We start from the raw sequence: 16,453 nt of genomic DNA on the forward strand, positions 1-16,453 counted from the left end.
AAATTATCTTTGTTATCGTTTACCGCTTGACGAGCAGAAACTAAGCTTGGGGATGCTGATACGTCTCCGACGTATCGATAATTTCTTATGTTCCATGCCACATTATTGATGATATCTACATGTTTTATGCACACTTTATGTCATATTTATGCATTTTTCGGCACTAACCTATTAACGAGATGCCGAAGAGCCAGTTGTTGTTTTCTGCTGTTTTTGGTTTCAGAAATCCTAGTAAGGAAATATTCTCGGAATTGGACGAAATCAACGCCCAGGGGCTTATTTTGCCACGAAGCTTCCATAAGACCGAAGGAGAGACGAAGTGGGGCCACGGGGCGCCGCCACACTAGGGCGGCGCGGCCCAGGGGGGCCGCGCGGCCCTAGCGTGTGGGGCCCCCGTGACGCCTCCTGACCTGCCCTTCCGCCTACATATAGTCTTCGTCGCGAAACCCCCGGCATCGAGAGCCACGATACGTAAAACCTTCCGGAGACGCCGCCGCCGCCAATCCCATCTCGGGGGATTCAGGAGATCGCCTCCGGCACCCTGCCGGAGAGGGGAATCATCTCCCGGAGGACTCTTCACCGCCATGGTCGCCTCCGGAGTGATGAGTGAGTAGTTCACCCCTGGACTATTGGTCCATAGCAGTAGCTAGATGGTCGTCTTCTCCTAATTGTGCTTCATTGTCGGGTCTTGTGAGCTGCCTAACATGATCAAGATCATCTATCTGTAATGCTATATGTTGTGTTTGTTGGGATCCGATGGATAGAGAATACTATGCTATGTTGATTATCAATCTATTATCTATGTGTTGTTTATGATCTTGCATGCTCTCCGTTATTAGTAGAGGCTCTGGCCAAGTTTTTACTCTTAACTCCAAGAGGGAGTATTTATGCTCGATAGTGGGTTCATGCCTCCATTAAATCTGGGACAGTGACAGAAAGTTCTAAGGTTGTGGATGTGCTGTTGCCACTAGGGATAAAACATTGATGCTATGTCCGAGGATGTAGTTATTGATTACATTACGCACCATACTTAATGCAATTGTCTGTTGTTTTCAACTTAATACTGGAAGGGATACGGATGATAACCTGAAGGTGGACTTTTTAGGCATAGATGCATGCTGGATAGCGGTCTATGTACTTTGTCGTAATGCCCAATTAAATCTCACTATACTCATCATATCATGTATGTGCATTGTCATGCCCTCTCTATTTGTCAATTGCCCAACTGTAATTTGTTCACCCAACATGCTATTTATCTTATGGGAGAGACACCTCTAGTGAACTGTGGACCCCGGTCCATTCTTTTACATCGATACAATCTACTGCAATACTTGTTCTACTGTTCTCTGCAAACAATCATCATCCACACTATACATCTAATCCTTTGTTACAGCAAGCCGGTGAGATTGACAACCTCACTGTTTCGTTGGGGCAAAGTACTTTGGTTGTGTTGTGCAGGTTCCACGTTGGCGCCGGAATCCCTGGTGTTGCGCCGCACTACATCTCGCCTCCATCAACCTTCAACGTGCTTCTTGGCTCCTACTGGTTCGATAAACCTTGGTTTCTTACTGAGGGAAAACTTGCCGCTGTACGCATCACACCTTCCTCTTGGGGTTCCCAACGGACGCGTGTTGTACGCGTATCAAGGGACAGTTCCTCATTGGCCTTTACGTGTTGATGGGTGAGTTTAGGAGACACGTCGGACCTGCCATACATCTCTCGCTTACGTGTGGGCACCTTTATTTCCCGATTGTGTAGCTGATGGCAAACAATGACAAATGGAGCTGCTTTGTGGGAGCCGTCGCTGCCAATGACCGATGGGGCCATGATGTGGGACCAGAGCAGCTACTCCCCAAACATTGACAGGTCGGGTTGTGTATAATAGGTGGGGTCATCCTCTCCCAGCACCTAGCCCCCAACCCCGAGCAGCTCATACCCCACCTGCGGACAGAGCAGCAATCACCGGCGCCTCATCGCATCGCTGGCTCCGTCCTCCGGCGGTGTCGAACGGACTGTGGCACTGCACCTCAACCACAGCTCCAGTACTTGTTTCGTCCGCACACATTGTACATCGAGGCAGTACCCACCCCACGTAGATCCTCCGCCCACGATGATATGTGCATTTTACATCATCAATATAGTGATTTATATGATCTTTTTTAAAAGATATTTGCCATGATCTATCATTATTTATGCCTTTTTAGTTGTTTTATGGGACTTTCCTACAAAGTCCATTTTGTTGATATTTATCTTCTGGGAGGCGGCAGAAACCCTCCTTTTTCGTATTTTGCTATTTCAGGGACCTTCTGGACGCCTAAAAATCAAAGGAAAAATACTTGATCAATTTTTCACCAAGAGATGGATCGTGGGACATAGAAGCACAAGAGGGGAGCCACGAGACCCGAAAGAGTCTAGGTGGCGCCCCTCCTCAACTAGGAGCGCCACCCAGGCCCATTTTAGCCTCGAGCGCCATTTAGGATCCTCCTTTTTACAAATGCCTCCGCCTCGCTAGAGAACCTACGCCATATTTTTCCCATGATTTGCAGAGTCGGCGGCGGAGGTGAAAGTCCTCTCCTACTTCGGGAGAGGGCAGATCCTGCAGCACCGGAGCCTCTGGTGACGGGGAAATTGATGCCATTGTCATCACCACTCCTCCTTGGCGTAGGGGGAGGCCTCTCTCCATCAACATCTCCATCAGCACCATCATCATCACCATCTCCATCTCCAAGATCCACCTCGTCCCCCAAATAGTTTGTGATTGATTGAACCCCGGATATTGTTTAAGTGTTATTTGCATGTGTGTGATAGGCAACTTGTCTTTATTTGGTGGAGATGTTATATTTTCAGATTGTGTTGTGACCCATATGCCACTGATCCATTTTATGTTTTACACTTGTGAGTAGATACACATGTTCTTGAGGGCATGGGATGAATTGGCTATGATTTACATGAAGGAGATATGCCCTAGAGGCAATAATAAAGTGGTTATTATATATCTTTATGTTTATGATAAATGTTTATATACCATGCTATAATTGTATTAACCGAAACATTGATACATGTGTGATATGTAAACAACAAAGAGTCCCTAGTATGCCTCTTAACTAGCTTGTTGATTAATGGATGATTAGTTTCATAATCATGAACATTGGATGTTATTAATAACAAGGTTATGTCATTATATGAATGATGTAATGGACACACCCAATTAAGCATAGCATAAGATCACGTCATTAAGTTATTTGCTATAAGCTTTCTATACATAGTTACCTAGTCCTTATGACCATGAGATCATGTAAATCACTTATACCGGAAATGTACTTTGATTACACCAAACGCCACTGCGTAAATGGGTGGTTATAAAGGTGGGATTAAGTATCCGGAAAGTATGAGTTGAGGCATATGGATCAACAGTGGGATTTGTCCATCCCGATGACGGATAGATATACTCTGGGCCCTCTCGGTGGAATGTCGTCTAATGTCTTGCAAGCATATGAATAAGTTCATAAGAGACCACATACCACGGTACGAGTAAAGAGTACTTGTCAGAAGACGAGGTTGAACAAGGTATGAAGTGATACCGATGATCAAACCTCGGACAAGTAAAATATCGCGTGACAAAGGGAATTGGTATCGTATGTGAATGGTTCATTCGATCACTAAAGTCATCGTTGAATATGTGGGAGCCATTATGGATCTCCAGATCCCGCTATTGGTTATTGGTCGGAGTGAGTACTCAACCATGTCCGCATAGTTCGCGAACCGTATGGTGACACACTTAAAGTTGGATGTTGAAATGGTAGAACTTGAATATGGAATGGAGTTCGAATATTTGTTCGGAGTCCCGGATGAGATCCCGGACATCACGAGGAGTTTTGGAATGGTCCGGAGAATAAGATTCATATATAGGAAGTCATTTTATGAGATTTAAAATGATCCGGAAGGTTCTATGGAAGGTTCTAGAAGGTTCTAGAAAAGTCCGGAAGAAACCACTATGGAAGGCGAAGTCCCAAAGGGACTCCACCTCCATGGCCGGCCAACCCTAGAGGGGGAGGAGTCCCAAGTGGACTCCCCCTATGGGGGCCGGCCACCCCCCACATGGAAGGGGGGAATCCCACCCCAAGTGGGATTCCCACCTTGGGTAGGTTTCCCTATCACATGGAAGGTTTTGGGTTCGAGTCTTATTCGGAGACTTGTAGTCCAACACTTGGGGCTTCCACCTATATAATGAGGGACAAGGGGAGGGGGCCGGCCACCCCAACAACCACCAAGGTGGCCGCACCCCTTGAGGCCGGCACCCCCCTCTCCCAAACCCTAGCGGCTCTCTCTCTCCTCCACTACATCCCGCACGCTTAGCGAAGCTCCGCCGGATTTCTCCACCACCACCGACACCACGCCGTCGTGCTGTCGGATTCAAGAGGAGCTACTACTTCCGCTGCCCGCTGGAACGGGAGGTGGACGTCGTCTTCATCAACAACCGAACGTGTGACCGAGTACGGAGGTGCTGCCCATTCGTGGCGCCGTGATCAAGATCTTCTACGCGCTTTTGCAAGCGGCAAGTGAACGTCTACCGCAGCAACAAGAGCCTCATCTTGTAGGCTTTGGAATCTCTTCAAGGGTGAGACTCGATAATCCCCTCGTTGCTACCGTCTTCTAGATTGCATCTTGGCTTGGATTGCGTGTTCGCGGTAGGAAATTTTTTGTTTTCTATGCAACGTTATCCTACAGTGGTATCAGAGCCGTATCTATGCATAGATGGTTGCACGAGTAGAACACAATGGTTTTGTGGGCGTTGATGCTCTTGTTATCTTTAGTTGAGTACTTTGCATCTTTGTGGCATAGTGGGATGAACCGGCTCGGACTAACTTTACATGACCGCGTTCATGAGACTTGTTCCTCGTTCGACATGCAACTTGTATTGCATAAGAGGCTTTGCGGGTGTCTGTCTCTCCTACTATAGTGAAGATTCAATTTACTCTTCTATTGACAACATTAGTATCAACGTTGTGGTTCATGTTCGTAGGTAGATTAGATCTCTATCGAAAACCCTAAACCACGTAAAATATGCAAACCAAATTAGAGACGTCTAACTTGTTTTTGCAGGGTTTGGTGATGTGATATGGCCATAATGTGATGATGAATATGTATGAGATGATCATTATTGTATTGTGGCAACCGGCAGGAGCCTTATGGTTGTCTTTAAATTTCATGTTGAGTAGTATTTCAAAGTAGTTGTAATAGTTGCTACATGGAGGACAATCATGAAGACGGCGCCATTGACCTTGACGCTACGCCGACGATGATGGAGATCATGCCCGAAGATGATGGAGATCATGTCCGTGCTTTGGAGATGAAGATCAAAGGCGCAAAGACAAAAGGGCCATATCATATCACATATGAACTGCATGTGATGTTAATCCTTTTATGCATCTTATTTTGCTTAGATCGCGACGGTAGCATTATAAGATGATCCCTCACTAAAATCTCAAGATAATAAAGTGTTCATCCTTAGTAGCACCGTTGCCAAGACTTGTCGTTTCGAAGCATCTCGTGATGATCGGTGTGATAGAATCAACAAGTGCATACAACGGGTGCAAGACAGTTTTGCACATGCGGATACTAAGGTGGCCTTGACGAGCCTAGCATGTACATACATGGTCTCGGAACACGTGATACCGAAAGGTAGAGCATGAATCATATGGTTGATATGATGAACACTTTGAGTGTTCGCCATTGAAATCACACCTTGTCTCGTGATGATCGGACTTAGGTGCGGTGGATTTGGTTCGTGTGATCACTAAGATAATGTGAGGGATATTATTTTGAGTGGGAGTTCACCTAGATTTTTAATTATGATGAATTAAAATTTGAACTCAATTTGTCATAAACTTAGTCTAAACTTTTGCAAATATATGTTGTAGAGATGGCGTCCCCAATCAATTTTAACCAGTTCCTAGAAAAAGAAAAACTTAAGAGCAACGGTAGCAACTTCACCGACTGGTTCCGTCATGTGAGGATCTTCCTCTCTGGCGGAAATCTGCAATATGTGCTTGATGCACCGCTAGGTGACCCTCCTGCAGAAACTGAAACCGATGAAGTAAAAGCAGTTTACGAGACTCGGAAAACTCGGTACTCTCAAGTTCAGTGTGCCATCCTGTGCAGTCTGGAATCTGATCTTCAAAAACGTTTTGAGCACCACGATCCTCATGAGTTGATGAAAGAGCTGAAAGCTATTTTTGAGACTCATGCGGCCGTGGAATGCTATGAAGCATCGAAACACTTCTTCAGCTGCATGATGGAAGAAGGCAGCTCCGTTAGTGAGCACATGCTCGCCATGACCTGGCATGCGAAGAAACTCAGTGACTTGGGAATAGTGATTCCTAACAGACTGGGGATTAATCGTGTCCTTCAATCACTGCCACCAAGTTACAAGAACTTTGTGATGAACTACAATATGCAGAACATGAACAAGGAGTTACCTGAACTCTTTGGCATGCTAAAAGTTGCTGAGATTGAGATTAAGAAAGAGCACCAAGTGTTGATGGTCAACAAGACCACCAGTTTCAAGAAACAGGGCAAGTCTAAGGGAAAATTCAAGAAGGGTGGCAAGAAAGCTGCCACGCCTCCTGTGAAACCTAAGAACGGCCCTAAGCCTGATGTTGAGTGCTATTACTGCAAGGAGAAGGGACACTGGAAGCGTAATTGCTCCAAGTATCTGGCTGATCTGAAGAGCGGCCTTGTCAAGAAAAAGAAAGAAGGTATATCTGATATACATGTTATAGATGTTTATCTCACTGGTTCTCGTTCTAGTACCTGGGTATTTGATACTGGTTCGGTTGCTCATATTTGTAACTCGAAACAGGAACTAAAGAATAAACGAAGACTACTGAAAAATGAAGTGACCATGCGCGTTGGAAACGGATCCAAAGTCGATGTGATCGCTGTCGGCACACTTCCTCTACATCTACCTTCGGGATTAGTTTTAAGCCTAAATAATTGTTATTTTGTACCCGCGTTGAGCATGAACATTATATCTGGATCTTGTTTAATGCAAGACGGTTATTCATTCAAGTCTGAGAATAATGGTTGTTCTATTTTTATGAATAATATCTTTTATGGTCGAGCACCTGAAAAGAATGGCTTATTTCTGTTAGATCTCGATAGTAGTGATACGCATATACATAACATTGATGCCAAGCGAATTAAATTGAATGATAATTCTACTTATATGTGGCACTGTCGTCTTGGTCATATTGGAGTGAAACGCATGAAGAAACTCCATACTGATGGATTACTTGAATCACTTGACTTTGAGTCACTTGATAGATGCGAAGCATGTCTAATGGGAAAAATGACTAAGACTCCATTTTCTGGTATGATGGAGCGAGCTACTGACTTATTGGAAATCATACATACCGATGTGTGCGGACCAATGAGCGTAGCATCGCGCGGTGGTTATCGTTATGTTCTAACCTTCACAGATGATCTGAGTAGATATGGGTATATCTATTTCATGAAACATAAATCCGAAACTTTCGAGAAGTTTAAGGAATTCCAAAGTAAAGTAGAAAATCAACGTAACAAGAAGATTAAATTTCTACGATCTGATCGTGGAGGTGAATATCTGAGTTATGAGTTTGGCATGCATTTAAAGAAATGCGGAATACTTTCACAATTAACACCGCCGGGAACACCACAACGAAACGGTGTGTCCGAACGTCGTAATCGAACTCTCTTAGATATGGTTCGGTCTATGATGTCTCTTACTGATTTGTCGTTATCATTTTGGAGTTATGCATTAGAGACAGCCGCATTCACTTTAAATAGAGCACCATCAAAATCCGTAGAAACGACACCGTATGAATTATGGTTTAATAAGAAACCTAAGTCATTCGTTCCTTAAAGTTTGGGGTTGCGAAGCCTATGTAAAGAAGTTACAACCGGACAAGCTAGAACCCAAAGCGGAGAAATGCGTCTTCATAGGATACCCTAAGGAAACTATAGGGTACACTTTCTATCACTAATCCGAAGGCAAAATCTTTGTTGCTAAGAACGGAACCTTTCTTGAGAAAGAATTTCTCACTAAAGAAGTGACTGGAAGAAAAGTAGAACTCGATGAGATTGATGAATCTATACTCGTTGATCAGAGTAGCGCGATCGAAACTGTTCTGTACTCACTGTACGCAACGAGAGGAAGCTAATGATAATGATCATGAAACTTCGAACGAGGAAACTACTGAACCTCGCAGATCGATAAGGGAACGTGCCACTCCTGATTGGTATGATCCTTGTCTAAATTTCATGATTGTGGATAACAATGATGAGGACCCTGCGACGTATGAAGAAGCGATGATGAGCCCAGATTCCAACAAATGGCAATAAGCCATGAAATCCGAAATGGGATCCATGTATGATAACAAAGTATGGACTTTGGTAGACTTACCTGATAGCCGAAAGGCTGTCGAGAATAAATGGATCTTCAAAAGAAAAACAGATGTTGATGGTAATATTACTGTCTATAAAGCTCGACTTGTCGCAAAGGGTTTCCTACAAATTCAAGGAGTTGACTACGATGAGACTTTCTCACCTGTAGCGAAGCTAAAATCTGTGAGGATTTTGTTAGCAATAGCTGCATTTTTCGATTATGAGATTTGGCAGATGGATGTCAAAACGGCGTTCCTTAATGGAGACATTGAGGAAGAGTTGTATATGGTACAACCCAAAGGTTTTGTCGATCCTAAAAATGCTGACAAAGTATGCAAACTTCAGCGTTCAATATATGGACTGAAGCAAGGATCAAGAAGTTGGAACCGACGCTTTGATAAGGTGATCAAAGACTTCGGGTTTATACAGTGTCATGGAGAGGCCTGTATTTACAATAAAGTGAGTGGGAGCTCTGTAGCATTCCTGATATTATATGTAGATGATATATTATTGATTGGGAATGATATAGAACTATTAAGCAGTGTAAAAGGTTATTTGAATAATAGTTTTTCAATGAAAGACCTTGGTGAAGCATCGTATATATTAGGCATCAAGATTTATAGAGATAGATCAAGACGCCTAATAGGGCTATCACAGAGTACATATCTGGACAAGATTCTAAAGAAGTTTAGAATGGACGAAAGTAAGAAAGGGTTCTTACCTATGTTACCAGGAAAGGTCTTGAGTAAGACTCAAGGACCGGCTACGGCAGAAGAAAGAGAAAGGATGAGTAATATCCCCTATGCCTCGGCAGTAGGATCTATCATGTATGCCATGCTATGTACTAGACCGGATATAGCGCATGCTGTTAGTTTGACTAGCAGATATCAAAGTGATCCAGGAATGGAACACTGGACAGCGGTCAAGAATATCCTGAAGTACTTGAAAAGAACTAAGGATATGTTTCTTCGTTATGGAGGTGACCAAGAGCTCGTTGTAAGCGGTTACACCGATGCAAGTTGGAACACTGATCTTGATGACTCTAAGTCACAGTCTGGGTACGTGTTTATATTGAATGGTGCTGCAGTAAGCTGGGCAAGCTCGAAGCAGTGCACGGTGGCGAAGTCTTCAACAGAATCAGAGTACATAGCGGCTTCAGAGGCTTCATCAGAAGCGGTATGGATGAAGAGGTTCATTGTAGAGCTGGGTGTGGTTCCTAGTGCATTGGACCCATTAATCATTTACTGTGATAACATGGGTGCCATCGCCAATGCACAAGAACCAAGGTCACACAAGAGGCTGAAGCATATCAAGCTGCGTTACCACTCGATTCGCGAGTACATCGAAGATGGAGAAGTAAAGATTTGCAAAGTACACACTGATCTAAATGCAGCAGATCCGTTGACTAAAGCTCTCCCTAGGGCAAAGCATGACCAACACCAGAATGCCATGGGTGTTAGGTATATTACAATGTAATCTAGATTATTGACTCTAGTGCAAGTGGGAGACTGAAGGAGATATGCCCTAGAGGCAATAATAAAGTGGTTATTATATATCTTTATGTTTATGATAAATGTTTATATACCATGCTATAATTGTATTAACCGAAACATTGATACATGTGTGATATGTAAACAACAAAGAGTCCCTAGTATGCCTCTTAACTAGCTTGTTGATTAATGGATGATTAGTTTCATAATCATGAACATTGGATGTTATTAATAACAAGGTTATGTCATTATATGAATGATGTAATGGACACACCCAATTAAGCGTAGCATAAGATCACATCATTAAGTTATTTGCTATAAGCTTTCGATACATAGTTACCTAGTCCTTATGACCATGAGATCATGTAAATCACTTATACCGGAAAGGTACTTTGATTACACCAAATGCCACTGCGTAAATGGGTGGTTATAAAGGTGGGATTAAGTATCCGGAAAGTATGAGTTGAGGCATATGGATCAACAGTGGGATTTGTCCATCCCGATGACGGATAGATATACTCTGGGCCCTCTCGGTGGAATGTCGTCTAATGTCTTGCAAGCATATGAATAAGTTCATAAGAGACCACATACCACGGTACGAGTAAAGAGTACTTGTCAGAAGACGAGGTTGAACAAGGTATGAAGTGATACCGATGATCAAACCTCGGACAAGTAAAATATCGCGTGACAAAGGGAATTGGTATCGTATGTGAATGGTTCATTCGATCACTAAAGTCATCGTTGAATATGTGGGAGCCATTATGGATCTCCAGATCCCGCTATTGGTTATTGGTCGGAGTGAGTACTCAGCCATGTCCGCATAGTTCGCGAACCGTAGGGTGACACACTTAAAGTTGGATGTTGAAATGGTAGAACTTGAATATGGAATGGAGTTCGAATATTTGTTTGGAGTCCCGGATGAGATCCCGGACATCACGAGGAGTTTCGGAATGGTCCGGAGAATAAGATTCATATATAGGAAGTCATTTTATGAGATTTAAAATGATCTGGAAGGTTCTAGAAGGTTCTAGAAAAGTCCGGAAGAAACCACTATAAAGGCGGAGTCCCAAAGGGACTCCACCTCCATGGCCGGCCAACCCTAGAGGGGGAGGGGTCCCAAGTGGACTCCCCCTATGGGGGCCGGCCACCCCCCCACATGGAAGGGGGGAATCCCACCCCAAGTGGGATTCCCACCTTGGGTATGTTTCCCTATCACATGGAAGGTTTTGGGTTCGGGTCTTATTCGGAGACTTGTAGTCCAACACTTGGGGCTTCCACCTATACAATGAGGGACAAGGGGAGGGGGCCGGCCACCCCAACAACCACCAAGGTGGCCGCACCCCTTGAGGCCGGCGCCCCCCTCTCCCAAACCCTAGCGGCTCTCTCTCTCCTCCACTACATCCCGCACGCTTAGCGAAGCTCCGCCGGATTTCTCCACCACCACCGATACCATGCCGTCGTGCTGTTGGATTCAAGAGGAGATACTACTTCCGCTGCCCGCTGGAACGGGAGGTGGACGTCGTCTTCATCAACAACCGAACGTGTGACCGAGTACGGAGGTGCTGCCCGTTCGTGGCGCCATGATCAAGATCTTCTACGCGCTTTTGCAAGCGGCAAGTGAACGTCTACCGCAGCAACAAGAGCCTCATCTTGTAGGCTTTGGAATCTCTTCAAGGGTGAGACTCGATAATCCCCTCGTTGCTACCGTCTTCTAGATTGCATCTTGGTTTGGATTGCGTGTTCGCGGTAGGAAAATTTTTGTTTTCTATGCAACGTTATCCTACATTACATATAATATGCAATTAGTATTTGGTCAAGATTTTATATTTTATGTCATTCTATAATGGTTTTATGCGGACGTCGACGACATATTACTTCACATATATGAGCTCATAGGGCTACACTTTGATGCAATGATGAGGATTGAAAGGGACGGAATGATAGAAATCGTTTTCAATACTTTGAGTTACATTAGAGAGATTTATGTCAGGGACGAATGAACTAACTACTATGGTGGGATATTTATGTCTTAATGATCCCTACACTTTCTCATGAAAATGGCACTAGGACCTATCATAAGGGGTGTATTTTCTCATATCTATGGCTGCACCTATTCTAGACTCCGCCCTAAAGAAATGAAACTTGACAATATATTCACCATGTTGTGTAGAAATCTAAATCCTAAGTAAATACATGCCGCCTTCGGGAACTCTTGTCACATATATGTTCACACACACTTGTGAAAGAACATTGCCCTACCATTATGATTTTGTGTGCTAGATGACAACATTATGATGGTTTAACGATGTGTTAAGTGGTTGATACGATTCAAGTGTATCTATAATTTTTGATGCTCCATGCTTGTTTTACACCGATTTATATATGTTTTGTTTACACTTCATGGCATTTTTATGCCTTTTTCTGGAACTAACCTATTGACAAGATGCCACTATGCTAGTTCATGTTTTCTACTATTTTTGTATTTCAGAAAAGTTATACAGAAAATATTCTTGGAATTGGACGAAACGAAAGCCGAAGTTCCTATTTTACCGTCACGAAGATGGAGTCCAGAGCAGAGACAGAGAGGATCCAGGAGGTGTCTGCACCATGCTTAGGAGCAGGCCACCCCCTGGCCACGGCTAGGGGTGGTGTGGGCCCCTCGGGCACCCACCGACCTTGCCCTTCCGCCTATATATTCATTTGGTCGGGAAAAACCTAAATACCCGAGCCTTCATCCACGAAAAGTTCCGTCGCCGCCACCATTGTCGATCCTAGCTCGGGAGGGTTCTGAAGCTCTTCCCGGCACCTTGCCGGAGAGGGAGATCATCATCGGAGGCCTCTACATCGCCATGCCCACCTCCGAAGCGATGCGTGAGTAGTTCATCTCTGGACTACGGGTCCATAGCAATAGCTAGATGGTTGTCTTCTCCTCATTATACTTCATGTTTAGGTTTTGTGAGCTGCCTATCATGAACAAGATCATCTTTATGTAATGCTACATGTTGTGTTTGCTGGGATCCGATGAATATTAAATATTATGGTTGAGATTGATTATATACTTGTTATATGCTATTTGTGATCTTGCATGCTCTCCGTTGCTAGTAGATGCTCTGGCCAAGTATGTGCTTGTTACTCCAAGAGGAAGTATTTATGCTCGATTGTGGGTTCATGCCTCTAGTTATCTGGGAGAGTGACAATAACTTCCAAGATTGTAGATGTGCTATTGCTACTAGGGAGAAAACAACAATGGTTTATCCAAGCATAATTCTATTGTTTACTTTACACACTTTACTTAATGCAATAATCTGTTGCTTGCAACTTAATACCGAAAGGGATGCGGATACTAACCTGCAGGTGTATTATTAGTCATAGATGCAGTTGGATTACAATCTATGAATCTTGTAATGCCCAAATGAATCTCATAGTAATCATCTTGTCATGTATGGTCTTTATTCTGTCAATTGCCCACCTGTAATTTGTTACCCAGCATGTTATCTATCTTTATGGAGAGATGCCTCTAGTGAACTGTGAACCCCGGTCCTTTCTTTTACACTGATAAAACCATCTACTGCAAAGTAATGTTCTCTTTATTTCACTGCAAACAAACATCTCTTTCCAGACTATACGTCTAATCCTTTGTTTTCAGCAAAATCGGTGAAATTGACAACCTCACTATATCTCTCTGCTTATCACGAACCTTGGGGAGGTTTCTTATTTCATTTAGAGCACTATATCTCTCTTATCATGATATCTTTGTTTGTCCAATTGGATCTTTGATTGCTTGCTTTATTTGTTAAAGCTTTCTTCACCATGTTATCCTTTTGCTACCGAGGATATGAAACATTGGAGGAGGCACAACAAGAGTACCTCACCTTCCTGGAAGACGAGTTCATGGCAGATCAGACCATCGATGAGTCAGTGCCATTAGCACAGCTACCGCTGGAGGAAGTGCATGCTATACAAGGAGCACCACCGAAGGTACGTTCGAGTCGGGTCAAAGATTACATCATCATCATCTTCATTGTGGTGATCGTGGGGATCTTGTTCTTCTAAATGGTGTCCGATCGTATGTAACATGCTATGGTATGGTATTTTCATCCTATTTGAATTGTTGTAAGGATATGAAACTGTGATTTGAGCAACCAAACAGCTGATTCATGTTTTCATGTGTGCAAGTTGAGCTGAAAACGGGCAACCAAACAATGAGGCATGGGTTCCCTCTCCGGTACAGAAAAAGGCCGCCCAGCCTACCAAACGACCCGCGTTTCATGCCCCATGGCTGATCGCGAAACGCAGATGAGCCCATCTCACTGGCGCAGTGAGCCACAAAAGGGATGCAGGCTACCAAACGCGTGCCCTAAGGGACCGGTGTGCTTGGAGTTTTGGACACATCATCCAAACAACTGGCGTAACTTAAACAAGACTAATTGGTACAATGTTGAGAACACATAACAGATAATCACGAACTGAACCAAGCACTGAAATATATAAGTATAAGTAGATCACTAGCTCCATTTCTATCGACATATATATACCAGCTACATCATACAGAACAGAAACACCTGAATAATCAAGAAACACACACGGATTGATGTTCTATAACAAGAGACTACTACTGGCCTTTGAATCCCATTTATTCGCCACGGTAAAGATAGATAGATGAACTAATACTGCTACGGTAAAGATAAACACTTGCATCGTTCTGTTCCAGTACCGGCCGATTCGATCATTTACCGAAGAGTGACTTGAACCACCATGTCCCTTTGGTGTCGGTGGGCGCGGCGTCGCTCTCCGGCGGCGGGTCGCTCTGCGGCGTCTTGTGCAGCTTGGAGACGTCGTAGCCTTCCTCCTTGGCCTTATCCAGCAGCTGGCTGTAGACCTCGTCGTCTATGTGCGTCTTCCTGCACAGGATCTACATGCCACACAAGCAGATTAAGCACAGCAGCAACGTTGTAAGTATATATGTGCTGTTAAGAGTGTTATACTGCTGGATGAGTTAATTCAATTGGGTGCTTACCCATAGGCTCTTCCGGCGGGGCTCGCCGACGAGCGCGTACTGGTAGTCGTCGTCGACGTAGAGGACCCAGTAGTCGCCGACGACGGGGATGATGGGGAGGAAGGGCGGGACGTAGAACTTGACCTTGAGCTTGGCCTCGTCGCTGGCCGGGTCGGCCTTGTAGGCTGTGCCCTCGATGTAGTCGCGCTTCCCTTTGCTCCAGGTCTCATTCAGCACGTGCACCGTGGCGCCGTCCTCCATCAGCTCGTAGGTCGCCCGTGTGTCCTGGCCGTCGCGCGGCTGGAAGAAGTTGGGGAAGGAGGCGATCTCGTACCACCGCCCCATGTACCGCGCAACGTCCAGCCCCAGCACCACCCCCATCTCGCTCCCGCTCTTCACCTTCGCCGCCATTATATATGCTGTATCTTCTTCTTCTAGCTGGATGTTTGGTCTTGATCGGTTGCTTTGCTTGGATGCAGCTGTAGTGAGCTCTGGTTGAGATGGGTGGATTTATAGGAGTCGTGGGAGGGTTTCAGTTCCAGGGGCTCTGGCTAGCTAGTTCCTAGGGAAGCAGGGGAAGGAAGAAGGCTGAGGAGGAGGATAAGGTGGTCGGAATTCGAAAAGACGTGGATGGCTCTGGAACGCTGAGAGACACTTTGTTTGCTTGCCCGGCGTCGGGCTCTATACGTGGAGACTTGCACGTGAAGGTTATTGACAGCATCATTTGGGGGCTACTTCGAAAAATCAGGCTTATGGACCAGGGGAAATGCCGACATGTTCCCGATGGATGAGCCATTATTGATCTGTGAATCCGATTTCTCAACGAGCATTTGAGCGGTTTATTGATCTGCGAATGGATTGTTAGCTCAGTTAGTTCCCAGTGAGCAGTTTATTGATCCGTCAATCTGATTTTGTTCTCATCCTTTGTGCTAACTGTCAAATTACCTGGTTCTTTGACATGTTTTGATTGTATTTCGACATCATGCATGTCCACATACTCATACTCCAGAACATTCCTCTTCGACAAGCCTTGTTTCGTGTTTTGGCACAACTCCTACAGATAAAAATATATAATATGGTTATTGGACGCAGATTAATCTGCAGTTCTGAACCACATAATTGCTCCAAGACCCAGGGACTGCGTTCACATGAGGCACTTTTCACACGCTACCCGAGAGCACTCAAGAACGTCCATGAACACCACTTGCCCTGGATGATTGCTTGCTCCCCAAGGTTGAAATTGTACCCAAGCACAAATGACAAAACAAGAAACTTGCAGCATACACAAGTATTGGTGTAACCGTACGAGACCTGGAGCAGTGCAGCTTCCCGGGCATAATCTACAAGCTACAAGCGTACAAGTCACTGTACCATCTACTTGGGCAGAGTTTAGTTACGTGTTCTCTCTTTGGCCCGAATGCATGTCTCTGCACGCTTGCGTACGACTCAATTCTTCAGGATGCACGGCTCCCTCTCCACTGAAAAACCACTGCCACAACTGTGTGCTGCGACTCCCAGGCCCCAAGGTCTCGGAGTGCCGTGC

General features: G+C 44.6%; 1 protein-coding gene across 1 annotated transcript; it reads right to left on the reverse strand.

Moving 5' to 3' along the window:
* Positions 1-14,402: 14,402 nt before the first annotated feature.
* On the reverse strand, positions 14,403-15,494 carry LOC127307127 (temperature-induced lipocalin-1). Its single transcript, XM_051337832.1, has 2 exons — positions 14,932-15,494; positions 14,403-14,826 (listed from the first exon to the last, which is right to left on the reverse strand). The coding sequence occupies exons 1-2, from the start codon at positions 15,319-15,321 to the stop codon at positions 14,641-14,643; spliced, it is 576 nt and encodes a 191-aa protein (XP_051193792.1). The 5' UTR covers positions 15,322-15,494; the 3' UTR covers positions 14,403-14,640.
* Positions 15,495-16,453: the final 959 nt, after the last annotated feature.

This window comes from Lolium perenne, chromosome 6 (genome assembly GCF_019359855.2).
Source record: "Lolium perenne isolate Kyuss_39 chromosome 6, Kyuss_2.0, whole genome shotgun sequence".
NCBI lineage: Eukaryota > Viridiplantae > Streptophyta > Magnoliopsida > Poales > Poaceae > Lolium > Lolium perenne.

Coding starts and splice junctions, on each gene's coding strand:
- LOC127307127 (XM_051337832.1), bottom strand. CDS start 15,321: ATGGCGGCGAAGGTGAAGAGCGGGAGCGAGATGGGGGTGGTGCTGGGG. Junction 14,827..14,931: donor CCCGCCGGAAGAGCCTATGG/GTAAGCACCCAA, acceptor TGTGGCATGTAG/ATCCTGTGCAGGAAGACGCA.